This window comes from Polyodon spathula, chromosome 7, assembly GCF_017654505.1.
Source record: "Polyodon spathula isolate WHYD16114869_AA chromosome 7, ASM1765450v1, whole genome shotgun sequence".
Taxonomy (NCBI): Eukaryota; Metazoa; Chordata; class Actinopteri; order Acipenseriformes; family Polyodontidae; genus Polyodon; species Polyodon spathula.
In genome coordinates, this window is record NC_054540.1 from 46,588,169 (window position 1) to 46,609,564 (window position 21,396).

At 38.4% G+C, this 21,396-nt stretch overlaps 1 protein-coding gene across 1 annotated transcript in view; it reads left to right on the forward strand.

Moving 5' to 3' along the window:
- The first annotated feature begins 7,739 nt into the window (after positions 1 to 7,739).
- LOC121318674 (monocarboxylate transporter 8-like) overlaps positions 7,740 to 21,396 on the forward strand; it is a 51,545-nt gene continuing 37,888 nt past the window's right edge. Inside the window, exon 1 of the mRNA XM_041255599.1 lies at positions 7,740 to 8,609. Coding sequence (XP_041111533.1) covers positions 8,063 to 8,609 — 547 coding nt within the window. The 5' untranslated portion in view covers positions 7,740 to 8,062. The remainder of the gene's footprint in view (positions 8,610 to 21,396) is intronic.

Consider the following 21,396-nt stretch of genomic DNA (forward strand, 5'->3'; position numbering starts at 1 on the left):
TGAATCCCAGCACGTGAATTAATTATGTGCAACCACGTGCTCACATATTAACTACTTTAAATGTACGTGAAGTGATGTACAATCCCGTGCCAAAATACAGATATACATTTTAAACACTCGTGTTACACAGACCCGTTTATATCCCGTGTACCAATGACTATACACCAACATTTAACAAACCACACGCAACATAACAGATAATATACACGGGAGCGGGCACTTTGTCACAATGGGAAATTGCACTAGATTAATTCACGTGCAGTTGTACCGAGACTCCAATTGAATGGTTGATTAGCATTTGAGTCTCGGTACAGCTGCATAAAAGCAACATGTTTTCACTCACTCGGGGTTGTGTGTTCGGTGAGTGGAGAATGGGTGAGAGACAGAGTTAAATCTATAATATTTACAATTGCTACCAGTGCTGGAGGGCCAGCACTCTATTTGTGTGTTTAGTGTTCGTCCACTGTCTTGTTTAGTGTTGTCAGTTTTGTTTACCTTTTTATTTTGGCCACAAGTGCCGAGTCCTGTTTTGGTGTGCTGTTTGTTTGTTTAAATCTTATATTTTGTTTATTAAATGCTGAGCGCAACCAAGCACTTAGCTTCACCAAACTCCATGTCTCTGTCTGTTCTGTGTTGGTCCCTGACGTCACCCACTACAGCCGTCTTTATGACACTGATGAACTGCTCTTTGTAACACTGGAATTTGTTGCGCTTGCATTCATTGTGTATCTGCATTTGCTCTAAAACTTGAACATTCGTTGATTAAAAAAAAAATCCTTCAGCACTCTCAGGCGAATTAAGAGCTATACACGCTCAACTATGGGAGAAAATCAGCTCACTGGTTGGCACTACTGGCAGTGCATCGCAGTCGGCGCTTTTTGAGTGCATCCTCAACCCCTCCCTCTCTTACTCTCAACACATCTCTACTCTGACTCACTTCTGTCGCTTCTTCCTCAGCACCATACGTAGAATTCGCCCCTTCCTCACCGACAACTCCATACAGCTCCTAGTTCAGGTCCTGGTACTGTCCCGCCTCGACTACTCCCTTCTGGCCAGCTTCCCTGCCTCTGCCATCCGTCCGCTCCAGTTCATCTAAAACTCTGCTGCTCGCCTTGTCTTTTCCCTTCCTCGTTTCTCCCATGCTACACCACCGTTCCGCTCTCTGCACTGGCTCCCTATTGCTCCTCACATCCAATTCAAAACTCTTGTACCTGCCTATCTCTATCTAGACCTTTTTATTCCCTCCTATCTCCAGTACATTTCTCCCTACACCCCCTCTCGCCCCCACCGCTCCTCCACCACTGGCAGATTAGCTGTATAACCCCCCCCCCCCCCCCCCCCCCCCTCCCTCCCCTGCTTCCAGAGCCCACTCCTTCTAATCCAGTGGCCCTCAGTGGTGGAATGACCTACCCATGGATATCAGGACTATGCTGGACTATATGGCACTCAATTGTACCAGTACTTGCATCAGCTTGTACTTGCACTGAACTGCTCCATACCTTGCTGTATTCTACTATTGTTTTTAATTATAACTACTTCCTGTATTTTGTATTTGACTTTACTCTAATAGGTATCCATTTTTTGTAATTGCTCTTATTGAAATCATTCTCATCCATTCATCATACTTCATAGCTACATGCTCATACTGGACTTTACTCATCAAATAGTTTTCATATAAGTGCTCTTAGTCAAACCTGCTCTTACATGTAATTATTTACTGTATTCTCTATTTTTTGCCCTTATTTGAAATATTTTGCTACTTATTTTATTGTACTTTACAACTGCTCTTATCTGCAATATGATACTCTGTAATGGGATACTCTGTAATGTCATATTTTACACTGTGATATTTTGTAATGTGATACTTTGTACTGTGATATTTTGTAATGTGATATTTTGTACTGTGATATTTTGTAACATTTGTAAGTCACCCTGGATAAGGTCATCTACTACTACTAATAATAATAATAATAATAATAATAATAATAATAATAATAATAATAATAATTTAACATGAGCTCCACCGAGTGATTGTTTTATTTTTATGCACCTAGTAAATAGCCCTATTGCTACAATTTCCTTTTCTTGTATTTTATCTTTAATTGAGCCTGCATTTTATTATTAAACATCTTTTTTCTCCCTGTTCATAGAGAATAAAATGTGCTGTTTGTTTTAAAACTTGTCATTTTACATAACTGCATGTACGGTTCCATTCCTCTGATGTGTTATACACCTAGCCCAGCTAGTCTAAACCAGAAGGGTGGAGACACTAGCCTTGCAATTAATGTCCTTAGTTTGATGTGCTGCCTTGCCTGCAATTCCATGTCTAACTAGCAATATTGACTTGTAGGTGAATACGGTGGTTCTCAAAAGTATTCACCCCCCTTGGACTTTTCCACATTTTATTGTGTTACAACATGGAATCAAAATGGATTTAATTAGGAGTTTTTGCCACTGATCAACACAAAAAAGTCCGTGATATCAAAGTGAAAAATAAAATCTACAAATTGTTCTAAATTAATTACAAATATAAAACAGAAAATAATTGATTGCGTAAGTATTCACCCCCTTTGCTATGACACACCTAAATAAGCTCTGGTGCAACCAACTGTCTTTAGAAGTCACATAATTAGTTGAATGGAGTCCACCTGTGTGCAATTAAGGTGTTTCACATGATTTCAGGTTAAATATACCTGTATCTGGGAGGTCCCACAGTTGGTTAGAACATTTCCTAACAAAAACGTAAGGTGTAAGGTGGGTTTTAGTCAAAGACAGTTTACTTGGTGCCATAACCAGGTGCTGCGATGTTTGGCCTTAGTATTGGCAAACAAGCGTAACATGACCAATAAGTTGCCACCAGTTCCATCAAAACATTACACACAAAAGACAACATTCCTCCGCCCAGGAGAGCAACCACCAAGAAAAGATGTTAAAACCAAGCCTCGCCCAGGACAACTGGAAGCTGCTAGGGACAGGAAAATGCTTACGGATGTTGGTCAGCGGCTTATTTTTCCACCTGAGATTGCAACCACTAACCTTCGACCAGATATTGTCTTGTGGTCTGGATCATCTAGTAGAGTTAACAGTGCCATGTGAGGATGCTGTGGATGAGGCTTATGAGAGGCTTATGCTCAACTAGCTGCTGAAGCAGAACAGCTAGGATGGAGAGTCCAGGTCTACCTAGTGGAGGTGGGTTGGCAAGGATTTGTGGCACACTCTACAACTCGGTTTCTCAGAGACGTCGGATTCAGTGGCCAAGAGTTGCATCGCACAGTGAAGAACTTATCTGAAGCAACAGAGATGAGTAGCAACTGGCTGTGGTTGAGACAGAAAGATTCTGGTTGGGGAGCTCAAGCACAATAGAAAGAAAGAAATGCTGATGTACAGGTAAATAAGCTTGTTTTGAGTTGAGTGGGGGATGGAGGATGGTGGTGCTGGGATGCCAGAATCACTGTTGAGCCCTCTTGAGGTGTCGTCGGCTAGTTGACGAAACACAGAGGACAGAAGGTGCCCACTTGAAGACCCCTGAGATGTACCCTACTTAGCTTAATCCAGACATTTGTCATGCTGATACGCTGGGGAGACCGCTCTGTAGTTGAACCCCTGAGCTAGCACTACAGCCGTTGTGTGTGCTGATGCGCTGGGGAGGCAAAATGAGCTGATCCCTGGAGCCAGCATTACACTTCAGCAATCAACACCAGAAAGAAGGATATCTACATCATCAGATGGAAGGAAAAACAAATGAATGGAGACGCAGATGGATCACATTAGTTTAGTGTAAAGCTACGTCTAGTTGGTGCTTATCTTGGCGAGGGCCGACTTCAAATCAGCATGAAGTTTTAACATCTACTCTCATGTAATGAAAATCATTAAAATTACATTTCAAATCAATAAAAGAAAAAGAAAACAGCAACTTTCATTCCTTTAGAATTATATAATTTGCAACTTGAATTAAGAATAAACATGCAATCATATGTTTTGACAAACTTCTATTTATTACATCACCCAAACAGTTCCACTTTCTACATTCATGTTCATATTTGGATTCTAGTCTTGTCAACATTGACCTTAAATCGAATACTGTATATATTTTTTATTTTGCAAACATTACACTTTTAAATACTGACCGTAAATAACTATGAATTCTAATGCAACACTATATAAGTTGTGCTTGTGGCAAAATAAAAGTACATTCCAGTTAATACCACTAGAGGGCAATATTCCTACAACAATATGATACATGTCAAGCACTGTGTTATGCTATCAACGATACTGCATAAAATCATGATCTAATGAAACCCCATCTATCTTACTTGCCATTGTTTTAGGACAGACATCCTCTATGGGACACACATAAGTCTTGTCTGGACATTTTGGATAACAGGTGTATTATAGGCTGCAAATGTCCACCCTGAACTGAATGAATTAGAGATGGTAATCTCTGAAGAATGGTTGTGTATTCCTGCAGAACAATTTAAAGAGCTTGCAGACTCAGTTCTGTGCTGGCTGTTCATTGAAGCCAGATAAAGCTACGTTATATCAGAGGTTTCTTAGACTGCTTAGACTTGTACCACACTGAATCAATCACCATGGCAGAAACTCATTTTTGGTTTTAAAAATGAAGAAGAAATGCTTCTGCACTGGTCGTTCTACATTTCTTCACCTGTCCCAATATATTTCTAATATTCCTGAGTTAGACAATACAAGTTTGAAAAACACCCCTTATGTACTACAGTAGATATTCCATATTAATAAAATTATTTCACAGATAAATTGAATATTTCAACAGTTTAAATCATTTTCTTTATCAACCATGCAGGTTTAGTTTAGAATCTTTCTCCCATACTAATAAATACAACAAAAAATAAATCCAGTTGTAGTTTTAGGCTTAAAGAGCAACTTCATATGGATAGGTTATAGCAGTCAAAATAACCAATATATTCTTCATGCTGTTTATATTCCCTGTGGCCACCTGGTACGGCTGGTACACCAAATTATAACCATTACCTGCCCCCTCTGCCTCGAGTGGATATAAGAAATCCCTCAGTGAGAATGAACTCTCAGAACAAACGGGAAGCAGACAGTGGTGTAGTGCTATATTTAAAAGTGAGGGGTCATTAATGCAAAGCTTAAACGTAACTTAATGAGTTATTCAATTAGTTTTAACATAGCTAACTGAAAGCAATTGGATTCATGTGTGGAGGTGCAGATCATAGGTTTACACTTAACAACCATTAATGCCTGGGCAAACAGCCTTCTAGTTGAGAATAGTCCTGTTAAGTTCACCTATCTTCAAATTCTTCCATGTCAAAATCTTCAGTTACCCAAGGTATCCAATAACACAGTCTATGCTTGGTCCTTAGAATCTTCCATTTTTGCAATCATTCTAAGTGTTATTATGGCAATTACTCCAATATTGTGCTTTTATTTATATTTATAAGTCGGTGTCACTCTATGTGCTTTGACTATGAGTCCAAGAGCAGATCTGCGTTTGCCTGCCATAGGATAATGCAATGTAGGCAAGATCAAACAGTCTTTATATTAGCACCAGCACAGCTAGTGTATTGCCAGAATAACAAATGAGAACTTGATCCAAAGTGGTAGGTCGTTAGATGGTGCTGGACCTCTATAAAGAAACTTTGGATGATCTAGCCTATGTTGCATATATTTATGGCAGGTAATTACATAATAGAGCATACCTGGAACTCCGGTCAAATGACCTTAAAACAGAAAAAATAATGACAGTATTTGAGTAATTGTAATAAGAAGAACCAATCAGCATGGTTGCAAACATGATGCAAAGGTAAAGAGGCTTTAAAAAATAAGAACATAAAATGTGAAGCTATTTAGCAATATTGTCATTGACATCACTAGATCTTCACAATTGGAGTTCCCTGGCAAGTTTACCACAGTAGTTTTGTACAGTAAATTTGCAATTGTCACATTCAATAGTTTACCAAAGTTTGCCATGTTTTTAATATGCTTTACCAGACCTCTGTGGGATTTACAGTGCTTACCTGTGCTTTACCATGCTTTTACTATGCTTTATTACAATTTGCTATGGTTTTACTATGGTAAATTTTTGTAAAGATATCATATAATCACATAATGGAATCTAACAAGGATGCTTCAGAAGATTGATGTGTATTGCACTCAGAGCAAAGAGACACGCATTTTCTAAAACAAACTTTATACACTAACTGGAAAAACAAGTTTAGAATGTACTTAGAAAGTATAACATTCTCATGTGAATGTGTATGTATTCCATGCAAATGTGTAAGTTATCATGTGACCCACTCGACCTAAACAATCTGTGCGAGTTGTGTGCAACTATTCAGCAACAATCATGGGAAAGCAGAGGGGTATCCCTGCCTGCCCATACAACCGTCTGTTCCCTCAACACAGTGCCTGCACCCCATCACAGCTGGGTGTTCCTGGAATGGTCAGCAGGTAAAGAGCTCAAGGCATGTGACTACAGGGTCCCAACATCATGAAGCAACACTGATCATAACTGTTTCCATTCGAACACAGCACCAAGAGCTATGCATTGCAAGCTTTGCTAGTAGCTCACTTCCATTTGTCAGCCAGTCAGTGTATAAAAACTATATGTGTGTGTGTGTGTGTGTGTGTGTGTGTGTGTGTGTGTATATATATATATATATATATATATATATATATATATATATATATATATATATATATAGATAGATAGATAGATAGATATAACATATTATAAAATATACTGCAGACCCTAAAACTTTAAGGATATTTTTTGTTCATGAAATATTCTTTTAGTAAGGCTTATGTTTTTTTCTGGATTTTCATGATTTGTTTTTTTAGGCATTTAGCAGATGCTTTTATCCGAAGCGACTTACAGATAGAGCAGGGACTGAACTATGCACTAACTCACAATGGCTGAGTCACTTACAATAGGACCTCAGTTTTATATCTCATCCTAAGGAAAAAGCACAAGGAGGTTAAGGGACTTGCTCAGTGGCTGGAATTGAACCTGGCACCTCCTGGTAACAAGTCCCTTTCTTTAAGGCCTCCACGAAAGAAAATGTTTATTAAAAAAAAAAAAAAGAAAGACCTTTAAAAAATGTTGGGAATATGAATAGTGTTCATACTGCGAAATATTTCACAATGGGGCAATATCCTATCATGCAACATTCTGAAATGACAGGAATAGAGGGAGAAATCACATTGGCAAAGGCAGTGCTGCTAATATGTCAACATCCCAGCATAACTTGGAACTTTTAGAACCACACTCACTCCACACAGGTGGACAGCCAATTCACTTTGGGAGGGGCTGGGTAGTGTGGGGGGTGCCAAATACGGCCTGATACCGTAGGGGTGGGGATACTGGACCATATCTGAACACCCTGTCATGTGTTATTATTTTCTGTTGTTTATATGTAATTAATTCAGTCCTAGCTAGTACATGGCTCCGAACTACAACGTGGGAGTCGTTTATGTCTCAGTAATTCTTCTGGTGCTGCTGGTACTAAAATTGGTCTTTGGAATTTTGAATTTGGATTTAAAACCCTACGTCTGAATCGAGGACTGTGGTTCAGGATCTTAGTGTTTTCACACGCAAGTGTTTTAGCACTACCAGCACGTCCGAGGAGCCCAAGAGCCGAATGTCTATTAAATATCTAAAAACCAGTGGGGAAGACGGGGCGGGCGGGGGAGAGAAGGAGGAGTTATGTCTCAGCTTTGTCTGTGCTGAGGATGTTGATACTAGAGTGCAATTTAATAATTAACCTCATTGAAAGGCGGGTTTTTATCGAACAATAATATAAAACAAGAAACAGCGACTGTTTTCAAATGCACTGGCTCTGCAAGACAGAAGTGTAATAACAAATATCTGTTCTTCAATGAGACGGCACAGACATTTCTCCATTGCACACTATACATCCATGCTCCAGTATTCATAGTGACGGATTTAATACGGAATACTACTGTCGTAATAGTGGTGACAACTTTTTAGCTCAGGTGTCTAAAAAAGTTGCTTATGGTTATTCACTGAAGACAACGTCGCGGATTCACGAGCATATGAAGCATGATGAGTACTGACGAGAGTGACAGCAATGCACATGGAAGTGTGGCAGACCACAGTAACGCTAATGAAAGTGAAAATGAAAAAATGGACAAAAGTGCTGTAGAAGCCGAGCCACATGAGAAGCAAAATACAGGTGACAAGAAGCACGTTGAGGGCAGACGGCAACAACAACAACAACACCGGGACGATGTGGAGCGGCCTGAGATTACACAGGGTCAGCAACTTGACACAGAAAAATATAATGTCCAGGAACTGGGGGAAAATAAAAAAGACGTCTCCGCTATAGGGGGAAAGACTGCGCAGCTAATTGAGACGAGTTCCCCTGAAATAATCCCAACTGGCACACTCTCGGAACCCGAACCTCCACCTGCAGGACCATTGGCTGGGTTCGAGCCACCCGAGGGAGGGTTCGGTTGGCTTGTTGTCTTCGCTGCTACGTGGTGCAATGGGTCGATCTTTGGCATACAAAACTCTTTCGGCATTTTGCATGTGATGCTAGTAGAAGACTATCAAAACCCAACCGATAAGACCCTACAGTTTAAAGCAGGTGAGTGTGTTACGCCTGTTGAAACTGGTGCTGGTGCATCATCGTCTGGCGAATTCCTGTATTTCTTATATTCAAAGTTTTAACCTTTAAAAGGAGTGCATTATTATTATTATTATTATTATTATTATTATTTATTATTATTATTATTATTATTATTATTATTATTATTATTTTGCTGCCAGTGTAGTGTTATGAAGTGGTACATCGTTTCAGTGTAGTACTGCATAATGTTAGAAAGTGGTACGCTGTGAAACTGTAGTACAGGTGCAATCAAAACTTTACAAAATAGTACTTTCTCATCCAAAATAAATAAATAAATAAATAAATAAATAATAGGTAGAAATTTTTGATTAGCGTCCTCGGTTTTAAGGAAAATAAAATCTGGGCATGAGTAGTGCAGGGTGAAAATAACCTGGGCATGCGCAGTACGCAAAGCAGGAACATTTGCAAGACAGCATAAATTCAGGTGACACCCGGTAGTTGAATGTTCAGGTTTAATAAGCATACCCATACTGTATCAACAGCAGTATTGAAATTCTTGCCTTCAAACTACTCAACGAAGTATCTGTAAAGTGTCTTGCCCATGGAGTATCCTAGGCTAGCAATACTTGTCAAGTCATTCACAAGAATGTTCAACGCATGCATTGTCGTGAGGTATGAATTTACAAGTACTGACAGGAAACTGCCTGTAATGTCCAGCCTCACACCACTGAGAGACGTGAGTTTCTCACTTAAATATATCTGCATAAACCTTTACTTAAAAGATTGTTTTTCTTTACAAGTGAAATAGGTTTTAAAAATTAATCCGCTTTCTGAGCACAGCGACACCTGCTGGCACTGTCTGACAAACAAAAACCTGTGCACGCACATACGGGTCCTCTGAGTTATAGAGAACAATCCACAGAAAGGGTTCAAAATATTGCTATGAAATCAAGTTTTTAACAGTAGGAGTCCAGGCATAAGGTAAAAGTTTGGTGAAGATTGGTGTAGAATCAAGCAGGTTATCGTCTTCATCCTACAAAAGTTAACCATAGTAAAAGTATAGCAAAGTATAATGAAGCATTGCAAATCATAGGTAAGCAATGTACAGCACAGAAAATATGGTACGCAAATTAAAAACCATGGCAAATGATGGTAAATGCAGAGTATAACCATGGGGAAACTTTAAAATTACTGTGCAAAATGTAATTTAGATCTTTAACATCATGTAATCAAAGAAACTATAAAAAGATACCGCAAAAGTCTGCCGGAAGCCGTAATAGTAGTACAGTACAGTATTTCATGTTAGATTTTGAAATGTTACATTTTTCAATGTTTGTGTTTTTCGTTAAGTATATGGAAAACTGCAAAGCAGTATGTAATTCAACATGTTAACGTAATATTATTCAACAGGTTTTGTTCAACATCATGAAGCACAATGAGTTAATTGTATAGGGTGATGGAAAACATTTATCTATAGGTGCTCAGGCACAGGTGACATAAACAGCTTTGTAGAAATACATATTGGAAATTAAGTTTGCTATATTAAGTGCCTTCACCCAACACTATCCTGGAGCAGGTACGTCTACTTCCAGCTTGTACTAATTAGGGATTGAAAGGGTAAATTATGTACTAGGTTTTTGGAAATCAAATATCTTAACAGCACCCAGGAGTCTCTTCAATGCATGTTTGTCTGTTAAAATGTGTTAAACACCAGGAAGGGTTCTCTTCATTTAACCCAGAGGTGGCTGAAGTATGTCCCTCCAGTCCTGGTCTTTGTTCCAACCCTGTTCTAAATGGTATAACTGAACCAATTAAACCTCCATCCACCCCCTGAAGGAGTTCATTATTCCATTTTACCTGTTAAACCTGGAGCGGAATTGCCTTCCAGGACCGTGATTGCCACCCCTGATTTAAACAGTGGTAATGTATAAATCTGCCATTGTTTTGATTAATACATAGACACCTTTGATTTTTTGAGGGATGTCCAATTACAGTCCTGTAGGGCCATTCCGCTCTAGAGTTACGATCTGCAACCAAACAAGTCAAAGATCACCTGTAGATCGAGTTCAGCCAGCCTGCAATCCTAACAGGCTGACAAACAGAGTCCCACTCTAAATCGATTTGCTGTCCATCTGCTGCTAATGGAAATCAACCAATCTGATTTCAGTTTGCTTTGAAGGCAGTCCCAGTGGCAGATGTAAATGTGGCATAAGTTTGCATAGTGAACGTACAGCTTTAAAAAGGTCAAGGTCCTGTGTGGCTTAATCATGCTGGCATGAACTGTAAGCAATTATTTGCTCTGAATGAGAGAATATGGACTCAGTGCCCTGGCTGACATTTGATTGCAGTTTATATAGGTGACCAATTGTAGCAGCGTGCATGCGCAGGCATCGGTGTCCTATTGGGGTGAGTAGTAAATGGACGTGCTTCATTATAGCTCCAGGGTGTCGTACATATTTGTATTGTGTATCTAGGATTTATGTCACAACTGTGGCCTCGCCAATTACCATTAAAGAAAATACCCATTATAGCTCATAATGTAATTATTAACCATAATAAACACAATACCTCAATAAGAACTAGCGATTCTGGCTTAATTATGCCTAGATTCATGATGAAAAGAGATTAACAATTAATATTATGTATGTTTAAATATTTCAAATTAATCATAGATGTGTATTTGTTATGAGACAAAAATAAACCTAACAATCCAAATTATTATTACATTTATTTATCATCTCAATGGAAGAAGAATAAAGGTTAGGCTTCATAGTTAAAAACATATTTATAAAGGAAAAAAAATAAAACATTCAAGGAAAAGTAATGCATTGTTAAATGTTCATAATACATCCTTGATGTGCTCTCTGGTCATAGAGTTCTGCATTAGTGAAGCAGTCTTAATAGTTCATCATGCATTGTTTGGTTGAATCACACATTACATATACATGCGCCAGCTTTCACGTGGCTAAGTAGGCATGTACAATGTTCAGCATCTAGTTGAATAGACGCACATTATGTATTGTGATATCAAAAGCATGGCTTCAGTTTAGTTACTTGTAATTATATCCGTGTATCCACCCATTTCGTTATCAAAGGATTTTACATTTATCATTTAAAACTTCTGTTCAATATAACTTTAGTTACACTCATTAGAGAAGCATATACATTTCAGTTTCATTCTCTATACAGAATTACGATTACAAGCATATAAAACACATCATAGTACAATCAAAGGATAATATTCAAAAATAGTTATTAGTTTGTAATATTCATTTAAAACACAATAAACACTTCAGATTTATTGGGAAACTTACTTAAAATAACTGTTAACCTTGTCTCTACAACTTATGTAACTAAAAATTATTCTTAAAGCATTTTAACTAACTTTTAACACAATAATGGTACAACTGCACTGTAGCTATAGCTTCCCATGGTATGTTTTATGACACCTTAGGAGGCCAGACAATCAGATAGCATTTTGGAAGAGCTTCACAGGGTTAACATAGTTTGTAGCCTGTGCTTTGATCTAATCAGCAAGCTTTGAAGTAGATCTGGTTAAGAATGTTCTGGAATCAGTGTTAAAAACCCAATCACCACAGCATGTCACATAACTAAGTCTATGAGAAATGCTTATACTAAAATTAATTTAATCATGAATTTCCTTGACAATAGGTAAAGTGTGAGTCATTCCATGCCAAGTGGACCAAAGTGAATGTTACCAATGCTAGTAACATTCAAAGTTTGTGACACACGTTTTGGATATCAGTTGATTCTTTTAAAACTTATCAGTGTAACATTTTGTCAAATAATGTGATGGTGTGTTCAGTTGTTGACAGTCATGAAGGTGATAGAATGCAGGCATTAATCTGACTCTGTGGAGAGTGCTTATCAGCAATGCAAAAAGTAATGCTCCTGCATGGATCGAAGGGGACACAACGCTGTATTCATAAAGCACTTACTTTGCAGTAAATGTTATAGGATTTGCCAGTCTCCTCATATTGAAAACAATCTGAGACAGAGTCAAGCTTTTTAAGCTGTCAATATAACTAAGGTCTTTTATTTTTTCAGTCAGTTGTGGGCTCTGACTGGATTATTCATTGAGCGTCAGGCTGAGCTGTGCTGTGAGTGGAGCTGTGAGCTTTGCCACATGTGTTTCTTGAAACTACTGTGTTCTGTTATCTCAGGATGATTTGGAATCTCAATAAAAATAAACAAGGGGTTGTTTCCACTTGTCATATAATGGCCCATAATGGGCCAATTAAAGGTGGAACAACCTTGTTTTTAAATAGCAACATTATCACAAATCCCATTCACTGTTTATCTTTGGTCTTCAAGTTAACGTGAGCCTTGCACTTGAGTTCCATGCTACAGATAGGAACCTAAATGAGGCCAGGCAGCTTCCTATTGTCTGTAACACAGGAAGTAAATGTAGATTGTTCTCAAATAAAAATACATTACTTTTTCAAAATGTTGTAAAAGTTGCAAACAACATAATGTCTCTCGAGTCATGTTTACCTTTGAACTTTTGTGTTTCTTCCTCACTTGTTCTGCTTGTTCTGCTATCCTTCTGAACTGCTAGGAAACTGCCTTGCATATTAAAACAAGCTTAATTAGAAAGGCCTGCTAGTGACGCATCCTCTTAGTTACAAGACTTTTTGTGAAGGTCATTAGGCGTCAGAAAAGAATTATGACAGGACCCCCTCTGTACATAATGTAGGTCCAAGAATTAGGAATCTAGGGTACAGAAAATATTCTTTACATCTTGGAAGAGATTCCTGAATGAATTAGCGTGTTTTCATTAAAGAGTGCAGGCATATTATAAAGTGTAAATAGCTTGAAATTACATATTCATAGTAGTTCCACATCATTTTTATGGTGTAATTACCTTTGTGGTTCTTATTGAAATGACTCAATTGTTGTATTTGTGTTTTTTTTTTTTTTTATAAGTCTGCCTGCCATAGTAATAATAACTGGAGATATCTTAAGCACTTTCAAGTTGTCTGAGTCTCAGTTTGGGACAATTTTCATCTTAAAAATAAGGCCCAACATGCTTTACAACATTTGCTGTAACATGTGTTTCTTTCAAAACTGCATCTTTGAGACCTATGCAGCTATGGAAGTGCAGGTAGATATATGGAATTCATTTGTTAGCTATACAATAACAAGTAGCATTGAATGCTGCTTGGTCATGTGTATAGAGTGTTGCCTAGGCGACTTGCATAATCCTTCTGGCCCAGTGTGTGAAGCAAAGATTAAAGTGTTCATTATTCACAATTCTGTGGATCTGCCAGGACAAGTCTGCATTGACATTAAAATGAACTATGAGAATAGCAAGGGGAAAGCTTTATAGTAGTCTTTTCTCATAAATTACTATGCCGGTATGGAATGATTTTTTTTTGTTTTTAAATTAAATATTATTGCATATAAATGTTCCTAGTCTTGGGGAGGTGTCCGTCCGTCCACCCATCTGTTTCTGCACCTATCGTAGCCTACACTTACATTTAGGCTATATCTTGACAGCTGCTCATCCAGATCTGATGAAACTGTATTACTTTTCAAGGTATTTAATTAGGGTGTCTATTGTACTGGGCTAATGAAGGCTGCAGCATATCTTTAACACTGCTTACTCATCTTGCATGACATTTTGCTATAAGAGTGTATTCATGTACTCTGGGTCTAGGGACTTTGCGATGCTGACACCTGTTTGGGTTGGCTATTGAGAGCTATATGGTTTGTAGATGTAAGATCCAGCAACGTTTAGCGATCTTCCATCTGGGATCACTTTTTTTTTGTTTAGCAGTGCGCAAGAAGGTGTTGCCATCTACCTGTATAAAGACATTTCGGCTGCTGTACTCTATGTCTCTGGCAGGCAGCTAGAAGAGGACTCCTGAACGCAATGCTCCGACCTTGCAGTAAGAAGCACTCAGAATGATTGCAAACACACGAGCAAAGGGAAAATAAATAAAAGATGTAGGTTTGTACCCTTCCTTGTTTTTTAAACAACGTTTAACTTCTACAAAAGACGCAAACACAAAATAAACTGACATACTGTACATTCACTGTTCAATCATTTGTCTAATTGTATTAGTAACCTCTCTTTGTGAGCGGATTGAATAGTGGTACTTCCTTATGTAATGTAAGGTGTGTGACAGAGGTATGGTATCTATTGTGATACAGAGCTGAAAGCACTACACAAGCAATTGTCTATGAAAGGCTTTGTCAGTGCTGAATGAAAAGGGCTTTTCATTTTCAGGTTTTATTTTTTTATAATTTAGAATTTTACATAAAAAAATAATGATCTTGCTTTTAAAAACAATATCTTATTTTAAAGAAAATATCCTAGAGTTTATAATAGCTACTTGAGTACTAACAATACTTTTGACACCATTTTCATGTGAAATCATTTTCAAAATGAACTTCAAAATCAGAATATCAAAACCTTTTGAAATCTGCGTACAGTGGATGCAAGGCTTGGTGTTTTTTTTGCTCTCCCTGTCACAAGTTTGACCTTTTAAGAAATGATAGCTCATTAAATAATTCCATAACGGTTACCTGTTGTGCACTTTAGCCAGTATGCGTCACAGTTTTGAAAGAATCGGTACAGCATTAAAAAATAAAGAGTGCCATTTGTTTCCATGCCTTATTTTATGTAGTCTGTTATAGAGTACATCTGAACTGTGTTGTGTTCTCTTAATAAAAAAAAGGCTCAGTAATATTTATTTTATCCACAAAGGGGATTATTACCTGCAGCTCGCTAAGAGCAGGGTTTACATATATGCTTTAAAGTGAATGTCATTTCCTGGAGCCACCTGTGCTTTGTGCACAGACTGGTTTATCCACTCCACACTTGTCATGTACATATCATTCTAGCAGATAATTAGGTTTGAGGCAGGAGTTACAGGCTTGCTTACACATAACCAAAATAGCAGGCCTTGCTGGAGAATTCAGTATCATTCCAGTTAAAAGAGATAGATAGATAGATAGATAGATAGATAGATAGATGGATAGGTGGATAGATAGATAGAGATAGATACTTTTTTTTACTTTTATAAAAAAACATGTATTGCGTAGAAAAAACAGTCAAAAAACAAACTCTGAACATTTACATTACATTATCTTGTGAGAAAATGCATAAAAAAACAGTCATTTAAATATTTATACAGAGTTCTTCTGAATCATCCTGTACCTCACAGAGCGCTCCATTCACGCACCACAACATTTCAAAACTCAGCAAGTCATGCATCATCTTATAAAACTTGAATTCAAAAGTTATGTGAGTAACCACCAATAGCCTACACAATTTTACCAGGTCCTGATGAACGGTTTGAAAATGAAATTTGCCAGTTGAATCAAATGCTTTCGGTTTCTTGTAAAGTTGACACCAAAAATAAAAAAAGTTAAGTTCAAATTTGAAAAAGTAGTGTTTAAAAAGTTGAACAAAGGGTCCAGTCTTTTACATGCCATGTAGCAGTCTCTTTCTCCTTGCAGAAGGGGCAATGATCAGTCACCTCAGGATTTATAATGCTTACGAATGCATTAACAGCCAAGATTGTATGCAGGAGTCGCCATTGCAAATCCCCTGATCTTTTATTAAGGTGGGGTTTATGTAAAGTCCTCCAGGCTGGCTTATCCTCCTCTCCTGCTCCCAGCCGTTCCCTCCAATGGGTATCTGGAAGTACTTCAAGTAGTTTCTGCTGTTTAACTTTTATACAAATTTCATAGACTTTTTTTCCCCTCTAATAAATTAAACTGAAGTTTACACAAATCTTTCACTTTTAAAATCTTACCATTCTCTTCGCCAAAACGACTTATCGCAGGGGAGATTAGTCTAGAAGGAAATGGAGTTTGCTGAGGCATTCGACATTCGTCAAAAACACTCCCCAGTGCCTCTCACCACTCCAGAGACAGAGCTTCACGCAGCTGTGCCAGATACAGACCTGCTACATGCACAGACCGCATGGCCAGAACACCGGCCACACATTCAGGGCTTTTCCAGACACACTGCTCTGTGTCTATCAGATCACAAATCTTTACTATTTTAGCCCTTATGAGAGAATCGTTAAAAGATTCTGAACTATTAAAAGAAGTATTAAGGTGTGGATTAAACACCAAAGGCTGCTCCAGAACCCAAAAAGGATCCAGTGGGTCAACATATGCAGCCTTTAGTAACGTCCAAGCCCTCAGCACACTCCTATAAAAGAGGGGAAGACATGAAAACTGCATTGTCAAAATCAAAAAACAACAAATTCAAATTAAAACCAAGCCCTCCAAACTGATGAAAAAAAGAAAATGCCAGTTCCCTCCATGGCAGCTTTACTGGAGAGAAAAACAATTTCCTCAGAGCCTGAATCCTAAAGGCAGCCAGCCTACACTCAATATTCATAAGACCTTGTCCACCCTCTTCTAGTTGTAGATACAACACACACTGCTTTAACCAATAACACCCATTCCAAAAAAACTCTTTAAGAGCAGAGACTGAATCTGTTTAATCAAGAATTGCGGGGGTTCCACACAGATCAAGCCACCGCCACCTCTGTAAGCGACCTTTTGCTTTTTCTAGAACCCCATCCCAGTTTAACTGTTCTACTTTCTCATTGCCTAAAAAGACCCCCAGGTATTTAAACCCATTCTGGCTCCATTCTAGTCCATCTGGTAAAACCAGGGATCTACACCCTTGTCCCTCCCCAATGAGCACAGCACTGCTTTTACTCCAATTGACATGCGCTGATGAGACTTTTTCAAATACTTTTTGCTTCTCAGTTAAGGCCTTTACATCTTCTTGATTGCAAACGAACACAACTATATCATCCGCATAGGCTGAGAGCTTTATTGACTGGGCATTACAACCTGGAATAGACAAACCTGTTAAAACATTTCTTAGTTTACATAGTAGTGGTTCAATGGATAAAGCATATAACATTCCAGACAAAGGGCAACCCTGCCTGATTCCTCTCTGTACAGAAAAAGGTATGCTCAAGCCCCCATTTACTTTCAATAATCTGAACACGTTACAGTAAAGCGCTTTTATTTTACTAATAAAATCAGAACCAAGACCAAATCCTTCAAGGACTTCCCATAAATAACGGTGGTCTACTCGATCAAAGGCCTTTTCCTGATCTAAAGAAACAAGACCAGTACTAAAGCCAAGCAATTTAGAGGCCACTAAAATATCCCTAACTAAAAAAAAATTTATCAAAAATGGATCTACTTGGGAGGCAGTAAGTTTGATCAGGGTGTACAACATTATCAATCACTGTGCTCAGTCTATTAGACAAAGCTCTGGAAAGGACCTTCTATTCAGAGCACAACAACAACACAGGTCTCCAATTTTTTACATTTTTGAGATCACCTTTCCTAGGGAGGAGCATAATGACAGCTCTTCTGCAGCTCAGAGGTAACTCCCCTTTCTCAAAGCTCTCCTCAAACACTGTGAAAAGGTCATGTTGAAACAGGTCCCAGAAACTTTTAAAAAACTATTGGTAACCCATCGATTCCGGGAGCTTTACCTTGTTTTAACCCCTGTAGGGCCTCACTAAGCTCTTCCATCGATAGAGCTTTTCCCAGCTCCTTTTTTGCCTCTTCAGGCAAACATGTCAAGTCCTGCAGGAAACCCTGCACCTCTTCAGGCTCAGCCTCACCCTCTGCTGGAACAGACCAGAGTAGAACTCCACAGCATCCCCCCGGATCTCCTCCGGCTCCCTCAGCTCTACACCATCTGGTCTTGTCAAACAGTGAATGGTCTTTCTCTGACCACTTTTTTTCTCCAACCCCAAAAAAACTGTGTGAGTGCATCCATTTTGGTCAATCCTTGCATTCTGGACCTCACCAGAGCTCCCTGTGCTTTTGCATCAAAAATATCTGCTATTAACTGTTTCTTAAGCCTTAATTTTTCAATTAAACTGTCATTTGGATTGGAGTCCAGAGTTTCTTGAAGCTCTAAGACCTCCCACTCCAGTTCTTGCAGAGACTCATTAGCCCTCTTTGTAACATTTTCAGTATATTCTTGACAAAAAGTTTTTATTTGGGACTTTCCTACATCCCACCATTGCCTAAGGTTGGAAAATAGTTTTTTACCAGCTCTCCAAAAAAGACTAAAATATTTCCTGAAATTTGAATCATTCAACAAACTTACATTAAATTTCCAATAAGAGCGACTGTGCTTAAAGGAGGGCAATAAAACAGAAAGAGAGTCTATGTTATGATCTGAGAAAACAGTAGGGAAATTTGACATTGCTTTATCAGATTTAAATGCTCTTTAAAAACATAAATTCGATCAAGTCTAGCCATTGAGACATTATTATTACTGTGTTTAACCCAAATGTATTGTCTTTTATCAGAGTGTTTATTTTTCCATACATCAACTAAACCATGCTTTTTAATCAAGACAGCTAGTTTGGCAGATTGGCAGATTGAGGGTGTGGCTCAGGGTGATTCCTGTCCTCTTTAAAATTCACAGTACATTTAAAATCCCCTGCCAGAGGCACAGTTTACTAAAACCTGATCTAAGATCTTAAAAAACTCCAGCCTCTCTTTTCCTTCATTAGGCGCATAGACATTGATGAAACAGAAAGACTGACCTTCTATTACAGTTTTTACCTTATTCAGGTTTAAAATTCTCTTTAAATAAAACTGCCACCCCAGCACTGACATTAGAGCCATGGCTAAAAGCTATTTCCCCTTTCCATTCTCTTTCCCAGTCGGACTGAGTTATCAGATCGCAATGTGTTTCCTGCAGGAATGTTACATCAGTCTTTTTTTGCAACAAGTATTCGAAAACCGAGGCTCTCTTAAGATCATCTCTATACCCATTTACATTTAGATTCCCTAGTAAAAGATTTTTCATTGGGATAAATAGAGAAAACAAAAACCAAACAACAAACAATATAAGAAAGTAATATAAAGAACATTTTATTTACTTTTGGTTAAGACTACTACGAATTTTAACAACAAAGTTCTTTAGATGCCAGCGTTCCTGCTCCGTCAAATTAGACCCTGACGCCTTCTTTACTAAAAAAGCCTCAGAATTTAGAAACATTTTTATATCAGGGAAAAAAACATTCTTCTTCCTTTTGTGTCTTCTAAAAACTATTTTATATTTTGTTCACTATACCCACTTTTTATGATAGCGGACTCTGAAGTCTGAGATGAGTCAGTGAGATCTGCCTCGTCTTCGCTGTCTGATTCTGAGCTGTTCTTCATCACAGTACTGGCAATAGCTACGCTCCAGCACTTCGCCCCATCAGCTCCTTCACTCTTACAGGCTTTCTCTGCTACTCCTACAGCTGCAGCATCTCCTTTCTTTTGCACTCGTTTTTTTTTTCTTTTTTTGGGGGGTTTTAAAACCATCATTTTCATTACAGGCTCACTCACGTCTACCTCTCCCACTACTCTAGTATCAGAAACGTGCACCAAATCAGTCTCTTTCCTCAAATTCTCGTCTTTATTAGAGGTACATTGAGAAGGACTCTCGCCGTCTGTTTTACCAGCCTCAGTCTCCTTTACTTTACTCGTGCCAGCAACAACGTCTTTTGTACTTTCTACTTCAAGCTGCACAGCTTTAGTACTCTTTTGGTTCTCCCCTGCAGCAGCACCATCACTCGACCCCACTGATTTTCTCTCTTTAAGTTCAACCCTCTCATTCTCCCTATCAGCATTCTGATGTTCCCCTCCACCAACAACACTCCTCAGCACCTTACTTTTGGTTTCGGGCACCACAGAAGTAACATTATTTTGGTTCAGTCCTGCACCAACAGCCTCACTTGGCTCCACCACCCCTCTGTCATTAATCTCAACATTCTTCTTTTCTGTTTCGCCGCCAGCACTGTAGCTTCCCGAGTCACGGACACATTTCTCTGTGCTCTTTCACCATCTCCCTCTTGCTCTTTAGTTTTAGGACAGTTTTTAACTAAATGCCCATCAACACCACAGTTAAAACATTTCATGGTATCTGATATCACAAAAATAACATTATTACTGCCTTCTATTTTGAACTTGAGGACAATATTAAGTTCTTCGTTTGCTTTATTTAAAACCATAAACTACTGCCTCCTAAAGGAGACTATGTGTTTAAGCAATGGAGATTTGCATCCCAGTGGAATTATTTTTGGGGCTGACACAATCTGCCCATGTCGTGACAACTCATTCATAATTAACTCATTCTTCAGAAAAGGTGGAACATTTGATAAAATGATTTTCTTTGCCGGTACCTGTAACGGCAAAACGCCAACAAACAAATCATTTATAACAATCCTGCTAGATAAGTTTGACTCAAAAAAGCCACAACTGAACCATGCATTCTTGAAGCAGACTTAATGTTTTCACGTCCAACTACTTTACCAGTAGCTAAAACACACTTCTCTAAAGAAACAAAGCCTTCCGTAATTACTTTGACTCCATGTTTCCGAGTCAGTCTTTCAAAGGGAAAAAAAACCCTGAGCCAGCCATGCTGGCTAAAAAACAATTTCAAACGTATTAGTTTGCTTTACTCTAACACAAAATTACACAGACAGACAAACAAACAAGCAAACACATGAAAGAGAAACACCTACGACACACTCTACCTCGCTCACTCCACTCTCCCACCATGCACCACACTAGACAGAACAGGTAGATAGACAGATAGATAGCTAGATAGATTGAGAGATAGATAGATAGATAGATAAAGATATATTTTCAGCTTATCGGTTACTTTTATCCTTTATATATATGTATATATGTGAGTGTGTGTGTGTGTGTGTGTGTGTGTTTGTGTGTGTGTGTGTGTGTGTGTGTGTGTGTGTGTGATTCAGCCATCTCAAATTACATT